The 26722-nt window shown below is 42.4% G+C and overlaps 1 protein-coding gene across 2 annotated transcripts in view; it reads right to left on the reverse strand.

Annotated features, from left to right (window-relative positions):
• Positions 1–26722, reverse strand: part of Syx6 (Syntaxin 6) — a 113456-nt gene that overhangs the window by 14157 nt on the left and 72577 nt on the right. For both annotated transcript variants that reach the window (XM_083135583.1, XM_083135584.1), the window contains exons 3-4: positions 21634–21728; positions 1889–1948 (exon numbers count right to left, since the gene is read on the reverse strand). In XM_083135583.1, coding sequence (XP_082991709.1) covers positions 1889–1948; positions 21634–21728 — 155 coding nt within the window. The remainder of the gene's footprint in view (positions 1–1888; positions 1949–21633; positions 21729–26722) is intronic.

A 26722-nucleotide genomic window follows, 5' to 3' on the forward strand; every position in this document is an offset into this window, starting at 1 on the left:
ACTGGTTAGATATGTTTCAGTACTTTCACAGAGTACTAAAGAGCATTTTTTTCCCCCCATACATCAAAACTTTGTAATAATATAATACAGTTGCTATTATACTGAACTCATTACTGCATTACATGGAGTATGGCGAGGTTATAAAGAAAGTTTTTTTAGCGGTTTACCCAGAACTTTCATGGAAGGGAGGGGGTGTTTGTGGCCCCCTTTCTTAACAGTCACAAACATAATTTTTCCCATTTTTTTTAATTGTTCCGATTTTTTTTAATCAGGATGAAAGGGGAAGTTGGCCCTTACCAACCCTGCCCACTGGCACACCTTTTTTTCCTGATAATAGACATTTTATGCTGTAAAGCATAAGCACAGAAAATACTAAATATGTACATGTTTACAGGCTAAAATCAAAGTGTTAGTTACTAATCAAAACTTAATGGCATAACCTATTGAATTGGTTTAAATTCAAATGCTTTCGAGTAATATTAAATTAAAACAATATTAACAAGGAAGCTAAAAGCAGACTTCATTCAGGTGATGCATGTTACTTTTCTATTCAAAACTTTTATCCTCTCATCTAATTTAATCTAAGAGTTAAAATGTCTGAAACCACAATCTTGCCTGAAGTTTTGTATGGATGTGAAATGTGGTTTCTTACACTAAAACAAAAACATAAATTACGTTTTTACAAGTAAAATCTTAGGAAAGATATTTGGGACTAAAGGAGATGAAATAACAGGTAAGTTGTGATGCTTACATAATACTAAATGGCATAAGTTATATTCATCCCCATATGTTGAGAACAGCGGCGACAATTAGGGGGGAGGCAGTTGCCCCTCACTTTTTGCCCCAGCGCTATGCCTCTTAGTGCCAAGCCTAGTCTACAAAGTCTAAACTGTCCTTGCCCCCCTGGTTTTGGCACCTGATTGCCACCACTGTATTAGGATAATTAAATCCAGAAGACTTGGATGGGCATGCCATGCACCATGCATGAGAAGAAAGAAAAGATTACAGAATTTTGTGTTAGGAAGCCTGGTCGAAAGAGAAGTGAGGGAATTGTTAAGGAATGTCAAAAGTGGACTGATCTTGCTTGGGATAGCTGCAGATGGAAGTCTTACATTGGTGCTGCAACATAACAACAACATATAAACCTTTGAGTGTAGGAATGTCAGTGTGTGCATTAGTTACTGAAGCCATTATTAGCCATACAGTAGTTCTGATCTGTATTTGAGAAATTCCTCACACACAAAAATGCTTGCATACAGGGGATTATGGTAGTTACATAGAATACAGAAATTTACAACATTGCTCCAAAAATATATATAAATATTTTTGCACCCTGAAGAGTTGAGAACTTGTTCTCCTGCGAACATTTAATTTCCACTTTCTATACTGCACTTGAATGGTAAAGAATCATGTGAATATCAAAATGGTCTAAAATTACACAAGAAGCACAATAATGTGCATAATTCCACTGTAACTATTGGAGATCGTTCACATTGTGTCGTTTTATTCTAAAATATTTCAATGAATGTCACACAGACAGATTAATGTGTTGATTAACTTTCCAAAAATGGCTACAGTTAAACTATCAAATCATCTACGATGAAAAACAATGGTTAAAGCTATGTCGAAATTAACCACACTGTTGTGTTTTTCATGAAATTAGAGTCCATTTTGATATGTCACATAAAAACCTTTCCATTTACGAAAAAACCTGACTAAGATGGCTACCATCCCTTTTCCTATATCATGTAAGGATAGTTGATTAGTCCCCCCCACCATGTGTATTTGCATCAATGGGTGTTTCCACACTTATATAATGCTATCCAAGGTTATTAATAACAAACTAAATTTACTTATGTCAACTGGAAGTTATCATTAACCCACATACCTGCCTCGCTGTCCTGTCCCTATCTCTACCTCGGGAGATGTTCATTTTGTCCTTCATAGTCTGGGGAGAAAAAAGAGTACATGAAATATTATGTGTGTCCAGAAAACACAAACTACATGAGTACATTACAAATTAGCATGCAATGTTAATATAGAACCATTGTCACTAACATTCTTGGCATTATTACGATTATACCTATTCTGAAAATCTGGATTCTTCTCAAAAAACAAATCGGGTAATGGCACATTATTTCAAAAACATTAATAACTATACCCTGTCCCAGCTAACTGTGGAGCAGGGCCATGCATAGCGGCAGAGGAGGGAAATCTAGTGGTGAAAGCGCAGCGTTGCCAACCAAACGGTCCTGAGCGTAAATGTACGGAAATTTCGTAACATTTACGGATGTACAGTACAGACCTTAGTACAGACCAATTTGCCATGTGCGTACGGTATTGTTGCTTTCAAAAGTTTGCAACAGTAGGGCACTATACCCGGTTCTAAGCCCTCATTTGAGGCTCAGTGTTGCCAACTCACCCCACGAAAATTTCACCAACTGATATTTTGAAGCCTTTCACGGTGTATGTTAATCTTACAAGCAGCGTTGCCAACTCGGGCGAGGCGTAGCTTTTTATGGTGTATGTTAACCTCACCAGCAGTGTTTCCAACTCGGCGTAGCCTTTCATGGTGTATAATTTTTTAGCTTTTTTTTGTGTGTGAGTGTACATGTGTTCGGGCGAGGCGTAGCCTTTTACGGTGTATGTTAACCCCACTAGCCTCAGCGTACATGAGAGTTCTGAATCTTTTTTTGAGGCTCGAATCATCATTTGAGGCTCGTCGTAGCCTTTTATGATGTATATTTTGAGGGCACAGAGTTGGCAACACTGTGGCCTATTACTGTAGCTTTTTATGAGGGGCCTATGTGCGCCCAGTGTTGCAAACTCTGTGGGCCCTTGTCGTAGTTTTTTATGATGTATATTTTGAGGACAGAGTTGGCAACACTGTGGGCCCTTACTGTAGCTTTTTATGAGGGGGGTCCATTGCCCTCTGTTTACATCTGGCAACACTGCCGTAGATTTTCTGACAGTGTTGTCAACCTACTGGGTTTTTTACTGTAAATTTTCATTAAAGGGCCTGAGGGGCCCATGTACCCTTTATGTTTGGCAACACTGTTGGGGGCCTAGTGTTGGCGACCTGTGGGCCCTTACTGTAGCTTTTTATGAGGGGGGTTTATTGTTTTTTTTATATTTGGCAACTCTATTGGATGTTTTTTTTTGAGGCTTGGGTTTTGCCAACCTATTCGAAGAAAATTCCACTATATGATCTTTCACTGGCTAAGCTAACCTACAAATAGGAATTGGCAGCACTGACGAGGCTCGAATTATTATTTGACGCTCGAATCATCATTTGAGGCTCGAAATCATTATTTGATGCTCAGTGTTGCCAACCTACTCTACGAAAATTTCACCAACTGATATTTTGAAGCCTTTCACGGTGTATGTTAACCTCACAAGCAGTGTTGCCAACTCGGGCGAGGCGTAGCTTTTTATGGTGTATGTTAACCTCACCAGCAGTGTTTCCAACTCGTCGTAGCTTTTCACGGTGTATAATTTTTAGCTTTTTATGCTGTACGAATACTGGAAGCTTGACAGTGACAACCAACAGAGTAGGTAAACCTACATCCAGGAACTGGCAACACTAGTTTCTGACAGTGAATTTGAAATAAAATATTAAACAAAATACATGAGTAAGCACTGTGGGTATTTTTTTTTTAAAAGAAGAAACGGACAAATAGTACCAGTGTTGTGCCCCCAACTCCAACTGGGCAACTGGGGGAAATAATTGTACAACAATTTGTACCTAATTGTACAATACTTGTACCTAATTGTACAACATACATATACACAGACATAAAAGAGAGAGCCTTCCCGTAACTTACTTCATGTACAATTTATATGATTTTACAACTGTGAAAAGAAAGCATATGTGTTCTGTATGCACACATTTATTCTTATTTTTCGAAGTTGAATGAAAGCACATGTTTTTACGTTCTCGTAATACTAACCTTGCTCCACTAATTTTAAATTGCTTCCATCCGCTTTTTTTCTGTGTTATTTCCGTATGCACGCAACATTCGCTTTCAATAGCATAATGAAACACAGAAGGAGTGTTAGTATAGCAGGCTCCGAGTTTACAATTTATTAAATTAAACAATAATTTATGTAAGAATATACTTGTACTTACCGAACACAAAATAATAAAAGCACATGTGAATGTTTGCGTGTGTTCATGTTATATGACGACTGAGTAAAAAAATAATGTTGACTCCCCGAAAGATAAAGTTCCTAGTTCGACATCAGATGCATGCAAATTTTATGTTTTGCTCTCCAAAATCTTGATTTTATGTTTGTGCTATTTGTCATACAGCAGAGGAGGAGGAGAAAGAGGGGGAGAGGAGAAGAGGGGAGAGAGAGAGGAGGTACTATCAGCGCCATCTATTAGTAAACAATAGAAATAAAAAGTAGGTCAAACTTTTTCAACACCCAAACATTTTAAACGTCCTCACGTAGTAATACGATCTAGCTGAAGACGTTTAAAAGAGTACTCTTAGTCGACGAAGCTAATTGCTAGGGCCCTTATATTACTAAAATATTCTTTAATTTGCATATTTCTCATACCGCCATATGTTGTTCTAGTTGACTTCTTCCAAAAAAATGCTAATTAGCGAGAGTTAATTAAGCAAGGCAAGTAAAAGAAGCAAAATAGAACAACATATGTGCCGGCGTGAGAATATGTAAAAATTCGATTCAGAGGTGGATCGAATTAAAATTGGGGGATATTTTGCATTTTTTCCCTATAATGTACAAAACATTTACCGTACATAATTTTTTCTATTTACAACAGTATAAAATAAGAGGAATGTGTGACAATATCCATATTAATTAGGAAGGTATGTTGTATGCTAGGTTAGCTAATTGCGTTTTTTTACAGCTTCACTGTATAGAGGGAGGATGGAAAAAAAGAGCTCTACGGAAACTGACGCTCTTAACAATATTGTACGCCCGTGAAAATTATATATAAATAAGACTTAAGCGTATTATCTGCTTTCATGTCAGATTTTGCCAACCTGTGAGCTGTAGTGTTTAGGTGACAAGCGACCTGCTCAAATATGATACTGTTGACAATATTGTACGCCCGTGAAAATTATATATAAATAAGACTTAAGCGTATTATCTGCTTTCATGTGAAATTTTACCAACCTGTGAGCTGTAGTGTTTAGGTGACAAGCGACCTGCTCAAATATGATACTGTTGACAATATTGTACGCCCGTGAAAATTACATATAAATAAGACTTAAGCGTATTATCTGCTTTCATGTCAGATTTTACCAACCTGTGAGCTGTAGTGTTTAGGTAACAAACGACCTACTCAAATATGATACTGTTGACAATATTGTACGTATATTGTATTGTATAGGAGACTAGAAGCATATAATTTGGCGAAAAAAAACCCAAGTAAGGTCATAGAGAATAGTTAAAAAAAAAGTGAACAATTATATTTTGCATTGCACAGCATTGGATATTAAATAACATACCCCCAAAAAATCTCTGCATTATGCGTTCTGTAAAAAATTGCCCTACGTGCCAAACTGCTGTGTCAAGTAAAAATTTTCAAAGGCACTGTCGTACTTGTGTGCCGGGAAAACAAATATGTGCGACCAAACTGTGCTCTAAGTGTGGAAAAAATATTTCTATTGCCAACTTCAAGCGACACCAGCTTACTTGCAAGAGCACTGGAACATCTCTACCGCAACCTTCCAAGCGAAAGGTAGAAGTAACCTCCCTCGATGCATCGCCACCTGCCAAACGCGTCAAGCTGGCGAAGAAAGCAGACCGGTTTGCGTTTGAGCATTTATTAGAAGACTTTAACATAACATCAGACAGCTTCTGCGATGTGCGTAGTTTTCTGGAGAGCGAGCGAGCTAAGATAATATCCATCCTCAACGATGCATTGGCTACACACTCCACTAAATTCTATGCTGTGCTATGCTGCAAGTATAAGAAACCGTCTGATGAAATATATAAATTCTTCCATGCCACAAAAGCAAAAACACTGCATCAGGTAGATGTCACTGACCTCGACAGCATCTACGACAAGTTTGTCGAGGAGCTTGTGGCAAAGCACGAGGAGCATCAGGCTGAAGGCTCGGGCGGTTCGCTGTGTGGCGACCCCCACGAACTTTGTCTGAAACTTAACAAATTCCTGCCACTGGCAGGGTCTAGCTATATTGCCCTGCCACCCGAGGTTGAAGCAAGGAAAGCTGTTCTCAATATTCAGAACAAAGACACCAAATGCTTCCTCTGGTCGGTGCTGGCAGCATTGCACCCTGTTCACTGGAAAAACCACTCGTACCGTGTTAACCACTACACGCAGTATGAGTCGGAACTGGAGGATGCAATGGCCGGGATTGCCTACCCTGTAGAAGTCTCGCATATTCGCAAGTTTGAGGTTTGTGCTCGTGACTTGTTGGGTCTGCAATTAGCCATCAATGTTTACGGTCTCACCGAGAACAAACATGAGGTCCACCCCATCCGGGTGAGCAACGTGAGCAACAACAACGAGGCACGAGAAATCAACCTCCTGCTCATCAAGGACGAAACCCATCACCATTACACCCTTATCCGTTCCCTCTCTCGGCTTGTTTCGAGCCAACGGAGCAGTGATAGTCACCATGTCGAGGTGTGTCGCAGGTGCCTGTCCACTTTCGACAACCAAAAACAATATAAATTCAAACACTCTCGAGGACCCAACATTGCTGCTGAGAAGCTAGCTCGCCACATGCTCTACTGTGGTACCAACAAGCCTGCACGAACTATCCTGCCCGAACCTGGTGCAGTAGAGTGTTTTCGCATGCACAGTGCTATGGTGAAGCATCCTGCCTATATTGTAGCAGACTTCGAGGCTTTTCTTCAACCTCTGTCTAACTGCCATCCCAACCCCGAAACATCCTCTACTATTCCTTTCCAAATCCACGAGGCCTCGAGTTACTCCTATGTTGTGGTGTGGCGAGACCAACATATTGCCTCCGAGCCCTATGTGTATCGCGGTCCCGACCCGGTCAAACACTTCCTGGAGAGAATGCAACAGGAAGGCATCAAGATAGGGAAGATGCTGTTGACCCCCAAGCCCATGCTGCCTCTGTCTCCGGAAGACAAGCATCAGCACGAAATAGCTCTAAATTGTCCTGTTTGCAACTCAGTCTTCAATAACGATAACAAAAAGGTCCACCACCATGACCATTATGGGACCGGAAGCTACATTGGCCCGTGGTGCAACAGGTGTAACTCGAGAGCCAGGGACCCGCGCTTCATACCGGTTTTTTTTCACAATGGCTCGGGATATGATTTCCATCACTTGGTCACACATCTAGGGTACGACAATGCAAGAATCAATGTCCTGGCACAAAACGAGGAGCGTTATATTAGCGTCAGCAAGTGGGTACCGATCCCCGACTCAAAAAACAGGAGCATCGAGCTTCGGTTCCTCGACTCTCTGAGGTTCCTCCAGGCAAGCCTCGATGCTCTTGCTGAGAAGCTCAGAGACGACCAACTAGCCATTACCACATCAAGTTTCCCGAACTTAGATGTCACACTCATCAGACGTAAAGGGGTCTACCCCTACGAATACGTCACAGACCCTTCCAAGTTCGAAGAAGAGTTGCTGCCTCCCCAGGATAAGTTCTACAGCCAGCTGAGAGGTTCAGCTATTACCGACGAGGAGTACAAGCATGCTCAGTCTATGTGGGTCGAGTTGGGTTGCCGAACTTTCGGTGATTACCACGATGCATACCTGAAGCTTGATGTGACGCTTCTTGCTGATGTGTTCCAGGCGTTTCGGGCGACTGCGATAAACATTTACAACCTGGACCCTGTATATTTTTACAGCCTTCCTGGACTGGCATGGTCGGCCATGCTTCTGCTGACTAAAGTTAAACTTTCACTTATCTTCGATGTTGATATCATGCTTTTCATCGAGAGAGCTATCCGGGGCGGCATGGTCCAAGTGTCGCAACGCTTCGCACACGCCAACAATCACCACATGGCCACTGGTTACGACCCCTCCCAACCATCAAGCTACATCATGTACACTGACGTGAACAACCTTTACGGGCACTCCATGATGCAGCCACTCCCAACAGGACAGTTTGAGTGGGTTGATCCTTTATACCACGACATCGAAAAAGAGTGCGACGAGTTTGGGTTTTTTGCCGAGGTGGACCTTGACTTCCCCGAGAAGCTGCAGGATACATTCTGTGACCTTTCGCCTGCTCCGGAATTCAAGTGTCCACCTGGCTCGGATCAACCGAAGCTCGTCATGGACTTGGAGCCCAAAAAACGTTATGTGCTACACTACCGGAACCTCCAGTGGTTAATGCAGCAAGGGGTCTCGGTCAAAGCAGTTTACCACGTGCTCTTGTTCAGGCAGTCTCCATGGTTGAAGCCGTACATCAAACTGAACACCAAACATCGCACTGCTGCCACTTCGGAACTTGATCGCGATTTTTTCAAATTAATGAACAATGCGGTATTTGGGAAGACCATGGAGAATGTGCGAAATCACGTTGATGTGAGGTTGGTGACGAAGAAAACACAGTGTCGTCGACTTGTTGCAAGCCCGCTGTTCAGCTCTCGAACAATTTACAACGAACAGATGTCTCTGATTCACATGAACCGGGGCGAGGTGCTACTCAACAAGCCCATCTATGTGGGAGCTGCAGTTTTGGATCTGAGCAAGTTGTGCATGTTCGAGACATATTACGACATACTACGTGCACACTACAACCACAATATCTCGCTCCTCTACACAGACACAGACAGCTTGGTGTACCATGTTCGCACGGCCGATGCGTATGGTGATATAGCCAAAGTTCCAGCTCTTGTCAAGCTCTTCGACACATCGGGCTATCCCCAGCCAAACCGGTACGGCATCCTGCCCCGAAACAAAAAAGAGCCCGGCAAACTCAAGGACGAGAAAGACGGGGATGTGATTGTGGAGTTTGCTGGACTTCGTGCCAAAGCCTATGCGATCCGGGCTGAGGGTTCTGTAACAAAAAAGGCAAAGGGTGTAAGCAGGCAAGTGGTTCGGGAGCACCTCAAGTTTGAGGATTACCTCGAGTGCCTCAGAACAAAATCGCCCATTCTACAAAAAGAGCATCGTATCCAAAGCGTCGATCATGTGCTTACAACTAATATTGTCAGGAAAGTTGCTCTGGATGCACACGACGACAAGAGGTGTATTCTTGAATGTGGGGTCCATACACTTCCGTGGGGCCACTATCGCCTGCAAACTAGTAAGGCCTGCCCAGAGTGCAACAAAAAGTAATAGGCAATGCAAAATAAAAAAAAATCAATTTTAATTTACTTCAACTTCCTCGATTACATGCATGGCACAGCAAAATTAAACTTCTGGGAAACTGCTTATTGTAGTTTGTACTTGTGTATATAAAATTCCACATTTCTTATTGTGTGCTATTTTTTTAATTTTTTTTTTGTATCTAAAACTGTTCAGTTACTCTTTCATTCTTGACGTCATACACAAATGTTTTCTCTGCAATAAGAATGACGCTGCACAGAGTATCTGCAGGCAAGGCGTCGTGGAACTCGCATACGATCTTTATGTTGGTACGATCGTTGACAACCACCTGCTTCCTCTTAGATGTGTTGATGACGAACATGGGTCTGCGAGCTATGAACTCGTTGGGGTTGTAGTACACGTCCACATTGCTGGAGGTCACTCTCTTGTAAGCTGTGTACGCCTCGTAAAGTTTCAGGTAATCGTTGTTCGTAATGTTTAGATTGTAGTTCTCGCGTGGGAAAACTTCATTCCTGCCATTTTTGAGGTAAACATTCTTAATTTTGCAATTATCGAACTGGCTAGAATCTTTCTCTTGGTTATTATCTTTCCCTGTCTGGAAGAGCACGACGGTAAACTCTGGCATATCGTACCGGATGCTGTTGAACTGCGTAGTAACATCAAATTCAAAATGGTTGCCGGAAGCAGGTTTCTGCACGCACTGGTAGCCGTAAAATTGGATGGGTACTTGGGGGTTCTTCAAGATGTCGGCTTTGTACTTGAGACCGTAATTAGATTCGTATTCTACCACAGGCATGCGCAGCTCCATGGACTGGATGACGCACTTGGCAGCGTCGGGTAGTGTGTTGGCAAGTGCTGTACCGTCTGCACCCAAGGTGCTGTAACGCATCAGCACATCGTTGTCGTTGGCGCTTCTGCGAAAAGTGACGCGTAAACCACCCTTCCACATAATCTCCGTGTAGTCGGAGAAAAAGCCTGGAAGCAAGCGCATGGGAAACAGTACTGTGTGGCTTCGAGTTTTGATTTTTGTACCTGCTTCGAATCCCCCTGCCTGGTAGTATGCTGCATCGGTCTTGGAGAGCTTCAGTGTTCCCACAGCTGTAGAAGTAATCCCGGGGTAGTCAACCCTATCGATGACGGTGCCATGCTTTCTAACTTCCACTTGCGAGAACAGATGCGGTACAAAATTGTCCACAAGTTTTAAATTTGCATTGGCGTTAAATGCTTCCCCGTTGTCTCTCTTCACCACATCAAACTTGATATACAAATCAGCTCTGTGAGGGTGAATGAACCCATCCCCGACGTCCACATCGTATTCAATCTCCCTGTTCGGTTCGTTCAAATTGGCGAACGTGCGACGATTGGGTGGGAAGGACTGCAACTCGTAACTTTCGATTTGCTCCATGATTGTTATTTATTATACGTTAATCTCCACGACGGCGGTGGTAGTAGCTCCGGCAAAATTCACCACCTCCCCCTTCTCGTTTGACACTGCCAATTCTATGTTGTCTATGCGATTACGAGATATGGGGAAGTATATCGGTGGTGAGGGTGTGTATATAATCGGTTCCATGAATTCAGAGTTTGGTTTGAACGTAGCGATGATACCTGTCTGCTTGTGGCTGCCTGGGATGCCATCCGAGGATTTGGTGATCATGCCTTCTGCCACGTTGCAATGTATGTTCAGAGTCTCGATGGCTAGAAATTTAGGAATGTTGGCACCGATGTGCTTGATGCCAGGTTCGAGCTTTGTGTTGTTCTCGAATCCCAGAAGCTCTCCAACAGTGCCTAGGTCTACTGTTTCCGTAGCAGACACAATTTCAACTCTGTGAGTTACAGAATTTTGAGATAGCAGTATATTTCTTGGCAATTGGGCTTGCAAGGTAGACAGATTGTACTGTCCTGGCGTGATAACTATTTTTTCATTTCCAACAGTAATTTTGTTATTGTGCTCCGTGACATTGGGTATCAGGTACATGCTGTAGAATGCACGAAGAGCAATAGATTTAGGATAGATGATGTCGTCATGCAACGCGAGTTTCAAGACCGAAGTCTCGCTGGTAAGATGGAACACTCCCATGGTGTTTTAGGTACCACAATGCTTTTTGAAAATGCTCCACTGAGGGGTTATTTATTTTAGACATGTATGCGAGAACGGAAAGGCATAGGTGGCCGCAGTTAACATCGGTGAAACCCTGGATGCGTTTGTCATTGTAGTAGAGGTTGGCAACACTGAGATACTTCACCAACCTGGCAGGCGGTGTGCCACCGAACGAATCGAAAACAAATGCTTTGTCATCGTCAATTTTGAGGTAGCATATCCAATGTGTACCAGGATTATTGTAACTGTCCAGGTTGACCACGCCATACTCCTTTTTCTTCACAGCAGAGGGTAGAGAATCGGACATGAAAACACCCCTAAAGTTCCTTATTCCCAACAGTTCGATCAGAGATTCAATATCGAAGTTGGACAGGACTTCTTCTTTTTTTTATATTTCTTCAAAGCATCGAGGTTGTTTTTTCGCTTTTTGGTCACACCTTTCCCCTTCTTTTCCATAGCCAGGTTGTGACGTTTCTGTTCTTCCAGCTCGGCCTTGTTCTTTTTTGCATCGATGACGGTTTTGGCAATAGCAGCACTGCCTCCTGCCAAGCTGCCCACTGCACCCAAAGCTGCCAAGATGGCCGGAATGCTGAATATGAAACCTCCAATCTTCTGCTGCTTCCGCGAATGCTACAACTTTTTCAATTGTGGAGTGCTGAGCAGCAATTTCATTCCGTGTCCTTTAGACAAGCATGAATGTTTCTTCTCGCGTTGTTTTTTGGTGAGTAACCCATCGAGGGCACCCAGCGTTTTCAGATTCGAATATGGTATCTGGTACACGACGCCCTTGGCCTTCATGATGTAATTTTTTTTTTTACGGTATGTTATTTTATATATGTTCAGAGATTTTTTGTTTTCCCTCCCGTGTAATTTTTTTACGGTATGTTATTTATATATACTTTGCAGCTATTAAACAAATTCGATTATGTGCTTTGTTTTCTTACCAAGAAGTTCTTTTGTCCCCTTGTACACGATTCGAGTTGTGTTCTCGATTAAAATGGATAGCTTCTCGTCGGATAACATGCTAGCGTATCGATCTGGCGAAAATAGACTGTATTGTCCGTTGAGCAACAGACGTACTTTAGGACCAAACTGGGTTGCAACAATTGAACCAGAAGTTATTGCATAAGGTTTGTCCACTTCCAATTCCTGAATTTTTATATATTCGACTGACAAATTTAGCATTTGTTTTAATGCCTGGACGTCACTAATTTTTTCACTCATATCGAAGAAATATTTTTTTTGGTCTCGTAGATTTTTTACAGTGTGTTATTTATAGAAAAAAATTTCGGCATTGCCTAATGCGATCAAGTGATCGATGATCCTGCTGGTTTCAGCATTTGAAGCATACCAGTCGTCTGTATATCGTCTCCTCCCCTGTCTCCACTCGTGAAGTTCGTCCATCTTATCAGCCAATTTTTCATCAGCAGCCCGAAAAAGAGCATAGGGAGAAGAAGAAGATTTTACACCGCTTATTTTTCTCAGATGATCCAGAAGTAGCATTTCACAGGGCAAGCGAAATTGTGCTGTTATTTTAACTAAATCAATAAGCTTTTTAACATCCTCGTGACTATCGTCGAAAGTAAATGTAAATATTTTGTATAACACTTCTGTTGGTAAGTCTGTTATATGCGTAGACTTCTTTTACTGTATGTTATTTAATTACAGCCCCCACCCCAATTTTCGTTTTGTATTCAAGGCAATGGTCGTGCCCAATGCTGCAACCCGTTCACCCAGCGAGGCGTCTCTGCTGACGAGTCTCCCGAACGCGGCATGCTCCAATTTTCTATCAGCATCGTGACGCGCATCTAAATTCGTATATGTGTTGTAAGCAATGTCGTGATCCTTGCATGCAGCATCCAGCAGATTTACCCCCTTGTCTCCTCTCTCCAGTCGCCGTTCCAGTTTAGTACCCGGTCCGCAGTATTGGTAACCTGGTAGGTGCATCTCGAAGGGTAGCTTGTTGATGATGTCGTTCACGAGACCTCGACCCTCGGCCACATTCCAGAATTTGGGAGGCAGGGTGTTGATGATTTTGATAAGGTAACCTATACCTTTGTTGTCGTTGACAATAAAGTTGCTAAGCTTGCTGCTAATCATGTCCATGATGCCCACCTTCTCGTTGTGGAAGTTGCGATTGCCTGCATTTTCTTCGCCTGCGATAACCAGCAATCGATCTACAAGCTTCCTTACGTCGTCTACCCAAACAAACTCTTTAGGTAGGGTATTGTAGAGTTTGACACCGCTGCCAGTCTTGAGCTGGTTCCATATTGGCTTGATGAGGTTCCTGTATTTTTCTCCACTGCTTGATTTTACGCGATTCTGTGTTGCATCGTTGTTTTGGTACAGGGCATCCGTCATGATTAAAATTTCTGTGTAACTTTGGTAATCCTCGTCTGTGTAATCTTTAGGTTGCTTTTTGGTGATAAGTTCCCACAGGCCCACAGTGCCAGGATACCTAGTCCAGCTGTTCTTCTCGCCCAAATTAATTTTCACGTCGTCACCTTCGAACGTAACTTTTGACTTTCCAATTTTCCAAACCACACCCTCGTTAGGTTCCACAGAGGGGTACAATCCAAACACCTCGTCCTTTTCAAATTTCCCGGTGCTCAGGTAATCTCTCGCCAACGGACCTAATTCAACTACCTTGTCCGAAGAGGTACTGCCTAGAACCTGACGTCTCAGAGGTGCAGCTCCAAGTTCGAACGGGGTAGTGTGAATACTGGATATCGGTGTAGGCACAGCATAATTTCGAGCAGCAAGTGGCACGAGCTCGTTGATTAAATCTTTATTTTGCTCGGTAACATCTTTGATGTCTTTACCTAGTCCACTTATAGCATCAATAATAGGTTGGTCCTATCGCTTTTTCTCTTCGTAAATTCCGCGATTCTCTGATTTCCAACCCCTGAAGCGTTTGGCCAGGTAGTCGCGCAGCTTCAAGTTGTCGTCTGCGAGTTTGCGTTTCATTATTTGTTATTTATAATACGTCAAGACGTTTCTTGTAACGTCGCAACGTTTAGAAAGTTGTTTATTTTGTTTCTGTATTTTCCGTCATTGGGTTTCCTCGTCATGTCTATCGTGGCGAATCCGAAATCATCTTGATTCCAGCATGAAGAGCAAAATTTGGAAAACTGATTGTAGTTCATGTCCCCGCCTACATAATCATCGTAAGCATGTTTTAAATTGGTGTGGTCTTGACGAAACAAGCAAATAAAATTAGCGTTGTCTCGGAGAAGCTGCTTGGGAATTTTAGAAAAAGTCTGAGCAAGGTAGAAGCAGTCCATGCCTCTGTGCCGCCCCTGTGTAAAAAAATTGCGAATTTCGTTATGGTTCTCCAGGATGACATCGTCGAAGACCACCACCGAATTTTCATGGCAGCAGTCTAGTGGCATTACTTCGGAGGCAAAAGTAGCTATGCTCAGCCCTTCGTACAGTTTTGTCAGCTGTTGATATTTTGCTTGCTCCAAACTTTTGGAAAAAACATACAAGTGCCTGTTCTTCCAATCTAACCAGTCGGGAGCAAGAAGAAAATTATCAATAAGTAAAGTTGTTTTCCCACACCCTGAAGGTCCGACAATAAGGCTGCGAATGTTGTCCGGCAACAATTCGCCGTTTTTCCTAGCCTGACACTCCGGGGGAAAATCTGGCAGTCGCCTCACCACATCCCAAGCACCCGTTACACAATCACCTCGTTTGCGTCGATCCAACTTTTTTCCTCGAGTCCCAACCATTTCACCAACAGTTTGTCACCTTTTCTACGTAATACTTTTTCGATAAGATACGTATTGGGGTATTTTGTTTTAGAGAGTTCCTCCTCGTAGAATCGCCCTTTCAAAATTTCGTCGCGATTATCTTTTATTATATACGTGTGACGGTTACCGGGTAACAATCGAGCAACAGTGAAAAGTTCCGTACTCCAGTTTTTGGTAAAGCCTTTTTCAACCATGCGCTTAAATTTACTAATTCTTACTTGGTCTCCAATTTTGAATTTCGGTTTTTTGTTAGTGGGCCGGTACTTGGGGCAATAAACAGTAGAGATCAATTGTGCCTCATCAGACTTGCTGACATCGGCAGGCTTCATGCGTATCGTGCTATGCAAACTGTGATTATAGTCGTTTACGAGTTCCGGAAGCACATTGACCCACTTGTGGTTACCTTGAAGCGTGAATCGTTTCCACATGCGTGTTTTGAGAGTACGGTTAAAACGTTCCACTATGCTGGCTTTGATGTGACTGAAAGTCGAGTAATGTTGAATATTTTGCTTCTGAACAAACTTGAAATATCGAGTTGTAAAATTCCTTTCCGTTATCCGTTTGAAGAAATCGAGGTCGCCTGCCACTTTCATTGAAAATAGTTTTGAATGCTTCCATTACGCACACACCTGTTTTAGCCTTGAGGGGCAAAGCCCACGCAAATTTTGAAAATGTATCTATAACAGTAAGAAGATACTTGTATCCTTTGTTGATTTTATGTAAATTTTTTAGGTTGCCGCTACTCATTTCCACAAGGTCAGCCTGCCAAAGGTCATCCACGCCTTTGGTCACCACCGCCAATCGTTTGTAGTTTCGTCGTGCAGGTTTATGCAGCTCGTTCACGATACCCTGCCTAGACATGGCGCGAAAATAAGAATATAGCCTGGATGGGATTTCTGGCTGCAGACAATGCTGGGTTTTCTATATACAGCTTGTCACCTATTTCTATGTCGATAATTTGAGTGGCATCTTCGGCATAGGCAGTCTCGCGACTTTCGGGGTGTGTGAAATCGACCAGCTCAACTCCTCTTATTTTAGGCTCGTCGCTAATGTTCGTTATGGTCATGGTTGGGTAGTGGGTTGCATGAGGCAAAGACCAGTAGGAAACCTTGACGAACTGAAGTGTGCCAGCAAGGAAAAATTGGTGATAGGCTTTTGCAGGAGTCAACATGTAGAGTTTGTAACCTGGATTGAAAGGTGAGGAGAACTCTCTGTTTGGTATGCTGTACAGTTCGATGACAATCGTAGACTTGAGATTGTCGATGCTGGCGTTCAGAGTATTCACGTTAATTCGAACCTCGGTCTCTATATCCTCCAATCTGCCATTCACCGATTCCAGGTGTTCCTCGATAGCATGAACAACAGTGTCGTAGTTTGGTTTGATCTTTACATCGACAATAAGGCTCTTGAATTTTTCATTTAAGTCATGTAGTTGGGTGCTGAAATTAGCTATAGTCGATTCCTGACTTGCCTCGATACTTCCAATTTGCTCTTTCACGCTGGCAATAATCTGCTGCAGGCTTTCTACAAGCGTCAACTTGGAGCTCTGTATTACAAGGTCGTGGACCTGGGTTCTAATTTCCGCAAACAATTCATGCAGCTCGGTGATGTTCTGGTTGGTAGCTAAAGTCGCGACAGACCCCCGTATCGATTCAATTTCGGATTGGATGTTTTTGATGTCGTCGGATTTGAGTATTCGGTTGAGAGTTCTCTTCACGCTTTTCAGTTCCTGAGAAGTAGGCAGGGTGGCCACCGTGTTTTGGAGCGATTCCAAAGCTTTTTTCACCGCGTCCAACTCGGAGGCATCGGCAGCAGCACGTATGTCTTCTTGCAGTTGCGTTATGTCATCCTGGGTGGGGGTAGATTGTTGCAGGGTTTCCAACTTAGTCTGTATGTCGTCGATCAAGTGATGGAAATGAGACAACTCGGATTCTGCATTCAGATTTTCCAGTTTGGCGATTTGCTGTTGGACGTTGGCCAGTGTATCCCTGATGCCCGGCAGTTTGGTTTCCAGCTCATCGTGAACGTTCGCCAGATCATTTCTAATAGCAGCAAGAGCATCCTCAATATGGGTTATGGTGCCTTGCAGCTTCCCGAAATCCTCGTAGGTCTCAAGTTGGAGTTTGATGTTGGCCACGCTACGGGCAATAGCGTTCAGTTCGCTGGACGACGGTAGATTGTTGATAAAATCCTCCAGCGTTTGGAGTTTAGTTTTTACTTCGTTGATGGCCGCATGCAAAGCATCCGTTTGAAGCTCAGCCTTGATGCTTTCCAACGTAGGGATTTCGAAAGATTGAAACTGTTCGCGCAATTTAGCAATACTAGCGTTCACGCGATCGTAGTCGCCTTGTGTTTTAATGCTTTGGATGATAGTTTGCAGTTCGGTCTGGATGTTGCTTGTTTGATCCTGCAAGCGTTGTTTCAGCTGTTCAACGTCTGAGGTTTGCGTTTGTTGCAGCTTCAGAAGTTCGTTCTGCAGATTGCCCACACTCAGTGCCAGCTTGTCGAGATTGTCTATCGACGCGAGGTCGGTGTATTTTTGCAGCAGCGATTTTAGCTCTGCATCAATCTTGAGTACAGGGTCCAGGCACTGAGACTGCAAGCTGGCTATCTCGGTCTGGAGGCTGGAGTTGAGCGTGGACTGTAGGGCCTGCAAATCGCTTCGCAGCTTTTTAACCCTGACGTCGAGCATGAGAAGCTCGTCGCCATGGTCGTCGCGTTTCGTGTGGCCAAAAATATCGTTAGGCATTATTGTTGTTATTTATTATAGGATAGCTAATTTTCATTTCTATGAAAAGAGGGATGAGTTTGTCGTAGTCGTCCAAGAGCTCTATATACAGACGATCGCCAGCAGATACATCGTACGTGGTGGCACTGTTCATCCTATCGTGTTTGATGCGATAGATGTTCCTGCCAGAAGAAATTTTGGCCTCTCCTTTATTCTCGGGATTCATGTCAAACTGCAGTTTGCCGGAGATGGGGAACTGGTAATAATTCAAGTTGTTGTTGAATATGTAGAAAGTCTTGCCCACATCCTCGTCCTACTGGGTCAGAATGCTATTCAAGTGTATAATCAACAAACCGTTGAGTTTAGATAATAGGGAGGGCAACAGGTCCAAGCTCGCAGGTGGCGACGGTGCACTTTGGGCGAATGCCTCCATAGCCTGCTTCCTGAAGCCAAACAGGTTCATAGGCATTGTTATTTTATTTTATATTTAGCGATTCGTTTTCGAGCCTCAAATGATGATTCGAGCGTCAAATAATAATTCGAGCCTCAAATAATAATTCGAGCCTCGTCGGTGTTGCCAATTCCTATTTGTAGGTTAGCTTAGCCAGTGAAAGATCATATAGTGGAATTTTCTTCGAATAGGTTGGCAAAACCCAAGCCTCAAAAAAAAACATCCAATAGAGTTGCCAAATATAAAAAAAAAACAATAAACCCCCCTTATAAAAAGCTACAGTAAGAGCCCACAGGTCGCCAACACTAGGCCCCCAACAGTGTTGCCAAACATAAAGGGTACATGGGCCCCTCAGGCCCTTTAATGAAAATTTACAGTAAAAAACCCAGTAGGTTGACAACACTGTCAGAAAATCTACGGCAGTGTTGCCAGATGTAAACAGAGGGCAATGGACCCCCCTCATAAAAAGCTACAGTAAGGGGCCCCACAGTGTTGCCAACTCTGTCCTCAAAATATACATCATAAAAAACTACGACAAGGGCCCACAGAGTTTGCAACACTGGGCGCACATAGGCCCCTCATAAAAAGCTACAGTAATAGGCCACAGTGTTGCCAACTCTGTGCCCTCAAAATATACATCATAAAAGGCTACGACGAGCCTCAAATGATGATTCGAGCCTCAAAAAAAGATTCAGAACTCTCATGTACGCTGAGGCTAGTGGGGTTAACATACACCGTAAAAGGCTACGCCTCGCCCGAACACATGTACACTCACACACAAAAAAAAGCTAAAAAATTATACACCATGAAAGGCTACGCCGAGTTGGAAACACTGCTGGTGAGGTTAACATACACCATAAAAGGCTACGCCTCGCCCGAGTTGGCAACGCTGCTTGTGAGGTTAACATACACCGTGAAAGGCTTCAAAATATCAGTTGGTGAAATTTTCGTGGGGTGAGTTGGCAACACTGAGCCTCAAATGATGATTCGAGCCTCAAATGAGGGCTTAGAACCGGGTATAGTGCCCTACTTGCAACGCTTGCAGAGTGAAGCAGGAAATCGGGTAACTCGAGTCACCCATTATGCAATCCCTTTTCTCTCACTGTTCATTAGTGGAGCCGTCTCGCGTCACTACTTGCGCAGAGACTTGTTCTCGTTCGCCTGGTCTACGGTTAGCTGGTATGGACTGTACTCATGTCAGCTGATAATATACTTTGCACACTTTGCTAAAACTCTCTCAATCTCAACAACAGGCAAAGCACCCCTTTTTCAATAATTCATACTGTAGTTACAAGGTTTGACAATGGAAGACTAGTTTCTGGCAAATAACACTGGATTAGTGCCTTTCTACTTTAATAATCATGTTGTCTGTGCTCAATGAGGAGCAGAAGATTAGGAGGGAGGGGGTGATACCATCCACCCCATTGGGAAAATTTCCACAAAGCATTCTCCTTGATTCATTTCACCATGTTCAACCATTCTAGCATCCGCTTACGGAGACTATTGCTCGAGCGAACATCCCCCTTACCTAACAATTTCCATTTCAAGCAAACCCTGCATGTTGTCATGAAAAATGCGAAGTAAGTCTGCCTAGGTATGGTGTTACCCTATTATACCTGTTATAACACTCTCACATGCATTCTTGTTGAACTCAATTACTGTTTTTAAAAATATATATGTGAGTATTCTGAAGGTATGTGCATATCATGTAAAGCATACAGAACATCAAGTTGAACAAATTTTGTCACTCATCAAAAGTGCAAGTCTGTTCCTGACATTTGAAGCAGTGTTTTTTTTTGGGGGGGGGGGCTGCCTTGATTGTCTCCTCTGGGAAAAATCCAAAGATACCCATGGTTACTGACCCATATGCAACCCAATGGGGCAGTTCTGTTTCTTGGGCGGCTCGGCTGAACACAAAGTAATTAAGAATTTGTTCTTGAATGTCGCTTTTTTGCAACTTTTTGGCTAATCGCGATAATGAGCAGGGTGGTGTTATTGATGAAGGGATATTTCCACAGAACATAAATGCCGACACAGAACCTGGGAACTTAGGTGGTGATATCAAAAGAGCTCTTAGCCACTACGCCGACACAAATTAGTTAATTATACTAACAGGGCTCAAGGTAAAATTTTCACGAGGTGAATTTTTGGCACGCTCCTTATTTCCCCCCGAAATCCTACAAATATCTAATTTAAATAGAGTATAGTGGTAATTAATTTTACTTCATTAGCAGGATTAAACATCTTGTATAATAATATTATATACCTAAAAATTCATCTTCTGGGCTTCTACCTCCGCTTTTTCGCCTTTAGAAGGTGGCTGCTCATAAGGGACGAGCCCCCCCCCCGAAATAAAATTCTGGCTAAGGGCTTGCCTGCCACCCCCTTAACTTTCCACCACCCCTCAATAAAAAAAACATGACCACGTTATATATTTACGGTTTTAACGGAAATAATAGCCTTATTTTTTAAATACCTTAGAACACGTTTATTGTAGGCATGTATTTATTTAATACCTGCATAATGCTATAACCTCTTAGCTTAAATTACTACATGAATCTGCAATATACTTATTGTGTTTTGCTGCAGTAACGTCAATTAATTTTTTTCTCTGCAGACACAAATTCAACTCTTTTTTAAAAAAACAAATAGTCACGCTCACATAATCAAAAATAAGGAGGTGTTGCTAGTCAAGGGGCAGCCCTTAAGCCGCCCCTAACAACTATCAATAGATGTTCACTGAACCTATACTCCATGAGGTCTTAGAAAGATCACTTCGCGGGCTTGCAGCAGACGACAATATGGGGGTGTGTCTGTGAGAACCAATCAGGTCCGCGAATGAGCGAGCCTGGTTGCCACAGCTAGTTCGCTGCACCCTTCTGGAAGGGTGAGTGACCTCTGCCTCTTGCTACCTCGGCCTGTTTTCTTCGGCTGAGGAGCAGACGACACGAGAGTATCGGCAATAGTGTGCGAGCGATGTCTGCTGTTAGCCCGCGAAACGCTCATTCTAAGGCCTCCTGCAGTTATAGTGGGTGACGGTTTTAAATACTATTATTTGCCGCCAATGAGAAAATTCGTTACGTCGGCACTTGATGTGATGGTCTAGTTGTGTGTGTTCTTATCTGCAAGCAGTTGTAACAAAGAACCGGAAAATGATCATTAAGGGGGAAGGTGTCTGTTGATGGCATCACACCTCTGTGGTGTTTTCCTGGAAGACACTATAAAACAAGCTGGCGTGCTCATCATTTAAAGATTAAAGACAATGTTATCTAACATGTGGAATGTGATAGTTATCTCAACAAATATATCTACACAAACAGGAAAAAGGGTATAAATACGTACCTTGACCTCCTCCCTCGTCTGGTCTATGAAATTCCTCCGACAGGTGAGTTCCTTGTTGTCAATCTTGAACTTGTTCGGGTTCTTCTCGACGATAAGTGAGTCTGAGTTAAGGTTGATAAACGCTGGGGATGCACAAAGACAAACAAGCAAAGATAATGCAATGAAGAACCCCAAATGCATTTCCAAAATGAGCAGCGCCGCCGCCAAAGACAAGCAATCGTGGGTTGACAAGTTGGACAACATTGTCGACCCTTCTGCATGCACCTAGGTGCAGGACCACAGTTGGCGTGCCGGCGAGGCATATTGGCATAATCATTTCCGTGTGGTACTTGGGCTCCCAAGGTGCCTGAGATATTCCCAAGGAATGGCAGCAAAGACCCTATTGTTTTACAGGGCGATGGACTGATGCCGGTTTTGCTTCACGCCCTGGGAAAGTTCGTTGACAGCAGTGTTGCCACATGAATATAAATTTCCCTTTTGCAGGGAAATTCGGAGCGAACAAGTTAAAGACAAATTAGATGAAAAATACCAAAATTTATGGAATTCAATATTAGTACAGATCATGGGTGCACCAAAAAGGGGGGGGGGGGGGTATGGGGTTCATGTAGTACACAAAATTATTTCTTCCCACAATTTCATAATGGAAAATTTCTCATCCATGTATCATTTTCAAATAACAGGGATCACTGTTTGCAACGGCACAGCAGCATTTATCAATTGTTGTACGTGTATCCTTTTGCAGAACTTTCGATTAATCTCGCACTAAAGTTGTTGCTCGAGAATAAGAATTACGCGTTTTTGTTAAAACCCTCACATACAAAATTCCTGGGTGTGCATATGGTACAGATTATTAGGTTCCAGTTTCATATCTATAAATTGATATGAGTATAAGCCCATACTGATTGACATGCTTAATGTTACTTCGCATTTGTCACTGTTGGCTAATCGCGAAGATGAGGATGAAAGGTAAAATGAATTTGGTCAAATCACAATACATATGGACAGGACACCACACGAGCCCCACAGAGAACTATATTGGTTATATAAGCCAAGACGCCAGAGCCTCGTTTGTCTGCAAAATGCAGTTCAGGATGTACTACGTGAGAGAGGGGTTGACATTTGGGTGACTACACCCCTAAAGCCTACATGTCTATGTTTTTTATTGTTTATTTTACGTCACTTTTATTACACCTTTGGTGTAAATAAAAATAAGGATGAATGATGAAGTTATGAAACATCCTTGCCTGGCCAGAGTTCGAACCTGGGACATTTGGCCTAGGGATCTGGTTATGAGCGTGTATGCTATTGATGTGTTTAACATGTATCAACATGAGCCAATTAAATTTACCACAAACACCAATTATTATATGATTTCTTTATATGGAGCTGAAAATCCCTTTTGCGGCCTATGTGGCAACACTGGTACACAGTCGGCACGCTACATGTCTTGAGTTAGACATCTTTCATCCTGGGAGTATTTTCATCTCCTTGATATTTCACATGCGCCTACAACGATTATACAACCAAGTTCCTTGTTCATACAGTGCAATTCTAGTTATAACGGGCATTTTAAGGATACAACGTAGCATGTACAAAAAACCATCCCCAGTGAAAATACGTGCACTTAATATGTGGTTAATTTGTTATGCAGGTGTGAACACATCTGCCTTATCCTAAAGAAAATTGCTCTTTTGCATGGATATTAGGAAAGAGACAACCCACAACAGGGATTTGGATTTCTACTTATCACGCATAGCTATTTCTTTTGTCCCATGTGGCTCCGGAATTTCTCCTGCATGTTCTATTTTCGATCTGACCAAATGTATTGAAAGCTGTTTGATTAACTTCATTCCTTGTAAAGCCTCTTGGTTGCATATTCCAAATATACGTTGTACGCCTTGTTTATTTTCGGGCTAGTAGTTTGCGTTATTAGTGAGTTCATAGTTATTGACGTTACGTTGAAGATTATTCTTTATAAGCAACAGAAAGAACGAATTGCCATCTTTCAAAAACAGCGAGTTTCATCAAAGCAGACTATTGGTTTACGAGGTACAGCCATTTACAGTCTTTCAAGTCAATTTCAATACGAATTATTTTAGTGACAATACTTTTGCATTTGTCAAAGATAGGTAAGCTATCGATGCTCAACAATCCGAATCAAAGATTCATCTCAGTGGAAAGTCTTTGACACGTCGACAATGGAGTTTCCTAGATACCCAATGCATCTTCACCGGGAACCAAGTCCATTTCCGGATCTACGACTGATCCTACCGGAAAGGTAGAGAGGTCTATGGTTGTGGCAGCAACATAGAGCAACAGCAGAATGAGAATACGCAAGGTTATAGACACACAATTTAAAAATATTGTTGCCCTGAGATTGTGATAGTGCTGCGTATGATAATAGTGACATTGCATTGCTGTGTGTGTTAATAATGAGTCGATAAACCTTTGGTTCAAGGTAAGTCATCTATGGTGGAATGTTTACATTACATCCTGAGAGGTCTCATTGCAGCTATAATTTAAAGATTCTCATAACTCTACCGCGAAAACAAAGTGGGCAAGTTATCATGACGTGGAACCTTTACCCGAAAGAAATGTTCCAACGTGACTTGAAGATGAAAGTTTTGGATCCAAGATTAGCTCCAAAATCTTTCGGTTTTATGACGATTCCCTGAGAATGTTACGACGGTTCTAAGCCTCAATATTTATTATTTACCAGCCTTGGGTCACAAACTCCAAATTTCGACACATTGCCCCCGAGTTACTGGATCGCTAGATTGATTGATTTATTTTACTTTGCTTTTCTGCCACTTTTGGCTAATCGCGAAGCTCCAGAAATGCCAGTTTATGGCGTACGTTTCTAATTCAATGTTGACGCAATGGCTGCATCAGTTGAATTAAGTGTTGTGTTTCAGTGATTAAAGTCGTTGAACTGTCCTTTATTTTCTTAGGCAAGAGTCTGGATGGAGAACGAAAGTTGAGCATTTTTAGGTAACTTTATATTTTATAAACAGCAGGAAACCTTACATGTTGACTGCTCCTCGTATATTTATTATTTTTAATTTTCCGTGAGGTGTTGTATGGTTCGGAAATCTGGCCTTAAACTGAAATAAAAAGGGTTAGAAGATTGCTAAACGGTAGAGAAAGATAAATGGGAAGACGTAGAGAGAAAAAGAGAGAATACAGTTTCTGATAGATTATTTAGCGTCGCCTGTCTTCCACTTTTGGATAATCGCGACGATGTGAATGAAGGAAGAAATAGATGAGAGCACAGTCGCAAATACACATGGACACACAGCTCATCGCGCTACGATGCCAGGGGATCCGGGTTCGAATTCCGGCCCGGACATGGATGTATGTGAGTGTCCTTCAATTTCATCATATCATCACTCATCCCATCTTTGCAAATTAGCCAAACGTGGCACAAAAAGCGAAGAAAAATAAAGCTTCAATCAACATGGACAGACCACACAATACAACCCTCCACAGGGCATTACACTGATTCTAGTGTTCGGGGTTGGCCACAATAGGGAAGGGTGCCCTGCCGACCAGGCACGTATCTAGAAATATGTTTCGGGGGTGGGGTCCGAACTAGGGATGGCCAAACGGATCCGGATCCGAATCCGATAATTCCGGATCCGGATCTGAAAGTTTCGGATCTGGATCCGGATCCGAGAGTTTCGTATCTCAATCCCATTATAATATTACCACACCTTAAAAGGTATTATAATCTTCGATTACAAAGAAATTTTTCATTAGTTAGTCCTACAAGATTTTTTTTTCAAGTGTTGTTCCTAAAATACTTTGCTACGCATCGGCTAACACGCTCGTGCACAAAAATAATGTTACTTGTTTAACATAAAATGTCAGAGGTGATTTTGTAAATGCCATTGAAACGAATATGTATTCATTCGAATGTATTGGAAATGGAAACACACATAAATTTGAGACATTCCATTCCAGGATGAAACCCTTAACATATATAACAAGATAGAAATGTTATACAAAAATTATACAATTGTTCTACAGTTACAGTTTTACAAATTAAAATAAAACATTATAATATATGCAGTGTTATATAATTACAAAGTGTAAGACTAACAAGGGAGGATCTAAGTGTCCCCCTCCGATTGCCATGAAACTTGGCAGGCGTATAGTGGGGCCCAAAGGAAGAAATACGTGTTTTTTTTTGTTTCAGCTAAAAAACTGTTTTAGGGGCAAAACCCCTCAAATGTCAAGATGAGGACAAATTGAAGTGAGGATCTGACCCCTGTGTCCCTCCGATTTCCATGAAACTTGGCAGGTGTATAGTGGGGCCCAACGGAAGAAATACGTGTTTCTTTTGTTTCAGCTAAAAAAAAACTGTTTTAGGGGCAAAACCCCCTCAAATGTCAAGATGAGGACAAATTTAAGTGAGGATATGACCCCTGTGTCCCCCTCCGATTGCCATGAAACTTGGCAGGCGTATAGAGGGGCCCAAAGGAAGAAATAGTGTTTTTTTGTTTTTTTTGTTTCAGCTGAAAAACGGTTTTAGGGGCAAAACCCCTCAAATGTCAAGATGAGGACAAATTGAAGTGATGATCTGACCCCTGTGTCCCTCCGTTTCCATGAAACTTGGCAGGTGTATAGTGGGGCCCAATGGAAGAAATACGTTTTTCTTTTGTTTCAGCTAAAAAAAACTGTTTTAGGGGCAAAACCCCCTCAAATGTCAAGATGAGGACAAATTTAAGTGAGGATCTGACCCCTGTCTTACCCTCCTATTTCCATGAAACGTGGCAGGTGTATAGAGCGGCCCAAAGGAAGAAATACGTGTTTTTTTTTGTGTTTCAGCTAAAAACTGTTTTAGGGGGCAAAATCCCCTCAAATGTCAAGATGAGGACAAATTGAAGTAAGGATCTGACCCCTGTGTCCCCCTCCGATTTTCATGAAACTTCGCAGGTGTATAGAGGGGCCCAAAGGAAGAAATACGTGTTTTATTTTGTTTCGGCTAAAAAACTGTTTTAGGGGGCAAAACCCGCCTCAGATGTCAAGATGAGGACAAATTGACGTGGGGATTATCTGACCCCTGTGTCCCCCTCCGATTCCCATG

The sequence above is a fragment of the Lepisma saccharinum genome, chromosome 14, assembly GCF_977018435.1.
Source record: "Lepisma saccharinum chromosome 14, izLepSacc3.1, whole genome shotgun sequence".
NCBI classification, from domain to species: Eukaryota; Metazoa; Arthropoda; class Insecta; order Zygentoma; family Lepismatidae; genus Lepisma; species Lepisma saccharinum.